The sequence below is a fragment of the Diaphorina citri genome, unplaced genomic scaffold, assembly GCF_000475195.1.
Source record: "Diaphorina citri unplaced genomic scaffold, Diaci psyllid genome assembly version 1.1 scaffold875, whole genome shotgun sequence".
Classification (NCBI taxonomy): domain Eukaryota; kingdom Metazoa; phylum Arthropoda; class Insecta; order Hemiptera; family Psyllidae; genus Diaphorina; species Diaphorina citri.
The window spans coordinates 100,760-104,078 of record NW_007378307.1 but is presented as its reverse complement, the minus strand read 5'-3'; the positions used below and the strand labels follow the sequence as shown (position 1 = coordinate 104,078).

The window sequence follows — 3,319 nt, the reverse complement described above, 5'->3', positions numbered from 1 at the left end:
GAAGGTTCGCTCTCGGAACGGCTTTCTCCTGTCGTGTCCCTCTCTCTTAGATTTCGGGACGATATGACCACTGTTACATTTCCTTCTATAATTAAAAAATAAATTAAAAAAAAAAAAAAATGTGACTATCGGGAGTGCACTTAGTAGTTCAAACGGCTGCCTTTTTCATGTCATATTCTCAGAGTCTTAAAGTCACCGCACCAACTACACACCACACTCAACAATGCTTAACACAAGTGTTTCCTATTTTCAGCTCATGACTGAGAGTAGTTCGCTTAAACTCCTGTACGTATCTCCGGAGAAGCTAGCTAAGAGCAAATCATTCATGACTAAACTTCAGAAGATGTACAAAGCGGGATGTCTGGCTAGGATAGCCATTGATGAGGTACATTGCTGCTCTTCGTGGGGACATGACTTTAGGCCTGGTAAGTAGAGAAATAGTGATTATTTCTTCCCCACTACAGGCAGATTTAAAAGATACTCTCAATAATAAAATTACATGGTCATATGCGAAAGGTACACTTTTTTTAACTTTCGTGGGTAATTTTGTTCTGTGGAACCAACTGATTATTTCTTCCCCACTACAGGCAGATTTAAAAGATACTCTCAATAATAAAATTACATGGTCATACGCGAAAGGTACACTTTTTTTTAACTTTCGTGGGATAAAATAAAGGATTTTGTTCTGTGGAACCGACTGATTATTTCTTCCCCACTACAGGCAGATTTAAAAGATACTCTCAATAATAAAATTACATGGTCATACGCGAAAGGTACACTTTTTAACTTTCGTGGGTAATTTTCTTTCGTGGGATAAAATAAAGGATTTTGTTCTGTGGAACCGAATTTTGAGAGGCATTTTCTCGCAGTAGGCGTCTCCTATGCAAATAATTCTATGTACTCCGAAAATCTACCTGTTTTCATCCAGTACGCAAGTCGTACATTTTTATTGCCTGTATTTTTTAGTATGCAATTGGCACTGCAGTATGCAAGTAGTATACACGTGTTTAAGCTGGGTCTGTTTTCATCCAGTACGCAAGTCGTACATTTTTATTGCCTGTATTTTTTAGTATGCAATTGGCACTGCAGTATGCAAGTAGTATACATGTGTTTAAGCTGGGTATATTCTATTCCATTTTCTTCTTAGTCTCACAGACTATCAATACCTGTCCATATTGAAGACCATGTTTCCCGACGTTCCTATATTAGGTCTCACTGCCACAGCCACTACCAAGGTTATATTCTATTCTATTCATATTCTATTCTATTCTACCCTCACAGACTATCAATACCTGTCCATATTGAAGACCATGTTTCCCGACGTCCCTATATTAGGTCTCACTGCCACAGCCACTACTAAAGTTATATTCTATTCTAATATATTCTATTCTATTCTACCCTCACAGACTATCAATACCTGTCCATATTGAAGACCATGTTTCCCGACGTTCCTATATTAGGTCTCACTGCCACAGCCACCACTAAAGTTATGTTGGACGTACAGAAAATGCTGCAGATAGAGGACTGTGTTGTCATCAAGGCCCCGTTCAACAGACCCAACCTGTTCTATGAGGTAAGAACTTTCGACTGTTCGATTCCCGCTCGGGGAGAAATTTATCCTAACAGATGGGAAATAGTCACCTCAGCCCCGTGGGAAGTAAAAATTTAAGAAGCTATTTTTTTTTTCCATGAAAGAGTGTATTTACAATTTTCAGTCAGCTCTCTTGGCGCTCGTGGTCACTGCGCTCCCCTTGTACGCGGGAGACCCGGGTTCGATTCCCGACGGGGTCAAAAAAAATTGTATCATACAAATGATTGATTCCGTGACTAGCTGTTGCGAGGCCTACTGAGCCGCGTGTGCTATGGTCTTATCGTCCCGAAATCGAGGAGAGAAGGAAGACAGGATAGGAGAAAGCCAGCCGTTTCCGAGAACGAACATTATCCCATCAGGATAAAATCCGCCCCGGGCGGGAATCGAACCCGCGGCCTAGCGCTTACAAGGCAGACGCACTACCAACTAAGCTAACTAGGCTGGCAAAGGTAAACATTGGGAGCTGGATTATTGAGATGTTTGGAAAATCCTACAATGCTGCAGTGAGCACCAAAGTTGTGACATACTAACACAAAAAATCTGCATTTACACTTACATTTTTACATTTACATACATAGATTGAGTTTTTTTTTTCTAGGTTCGAATCAAACCCGCGGCTCAGAAAGACTGCCTGGATGAATTAGCTGACCTGATGTCACGTAGATTTCGTAACCAGTCTGGCATCATATACACAACCTCTATCAAAGAATGTGAAGATTTGAGAGAAGAACTGAGAAACCGAGGTCTACGTGTCAGTGCCTATCATGCTAAACTGGAGTCCAATGTAAGGTAAGAATCTTAACTCCATACACAAAAAAGCCCACTCAGAGGCTTAGCTGTAGGGAAAAACAGCCCAAAAGGATGGGTTAAGCTCATACGAATCTACGAAGGTAAGAACCTCTCGAGTGGGTATCACACTAGGCTTGTACGCCAGAGGTTCCCGGTTCTGTCAGGCTTGTACACCAGAGGTTCCCGGTTCTGTCAGGCTTGTACACCAGAGGTTCCTGGTTCTGTCAGGCTTGTACACCAGAGGTTCCTGGTTCTGTCAGGCTTGTACACCAGAGGTTCCCGGTTCTGTCAGGCTTGTACACCAGAGGTTCCTGGTTCTGTCAGGCTCGTACACCAGAGGTTCCCGGTTCTGTCAGGCTTGTACGCCAGAGTTTTTTCAGCTCTGTGCTTGGAGTTCGGGGTGTACTCAGTGAGGGGTGTACAAATAAGTAGCTAGTATAACCGAGTAGCGACCAGTGGCGACATTACCAGTGTAAAAGGATGGATGATACGAGTAGATAAGAATTACTAGTACATGAGGCACTTAGTAAAGCTGTGATACCCAAAAAAAAGTTGTGAAAAAGGTCTGATTTACGACAAAGAACGGAGCAGTTGCAAATGGGTCGATTCCTATGTAAAAAGTTGGGAAAAATCCAAATCCGAGGTCAACACTCCAAAAAAATAACTGTAAAAAGTCGAAAATTCAATTTTTATTTTCCGTTCTAATGAAAGAGTTCAAAAATGTGTGACGTCAGACTTTACGCAGTTGTTTTTTTCGTCCGCTAGGTAGCGCCAGTATGCAAGCACGCTTGCGGAGGAGCAGAAAGAAATGCGCAGAAACGTATGCGCACAAACACATTAATGTGTTGCCTGCGAGGGAGCTTTGATCGGGACATTTGGTGTGACGTCATCGTGTACGGGAGCGTATGCCGTGACGTCAAAGTTCACGATTTACCGGTA

At 42.3% G+C, this 3,319-nt stretch overlaps 1 protein-coding gene across 1 annotated transcript in view; it reads left to right on the top strand.

The window, feature by feature from the left end:
* The window catches only part of LOC103512706 (putative uncharacterized protein DDB_G0282133), a 23,214-nt gene that overhangs the window by 16,442 nt on the left and 3,453 nt on the right, over positions 1 to 3,319 (top strand). Inside the window, exons 12-15 of the mRNA XM_026826104.1 lie at positions 254 to 425; positions 1,407 to 1,573; positions 2,190 to 2,380; positions 2,577 to 2,736. Of these exons, the coding sequence (XP_026681905.1) occupies positions 254 to 425; positions 1,407 to 1,573; positions 2,190 to 2,380; positions 2,577 to 2,736 (690 nt within the window). The remainder of the gene's footprint in view (positions 1 to 253; positions 426 to 1,406; positions 1,574 to 2,189; positions 2,381 to 2,576; positions 2,737 to 3,319) is intronic.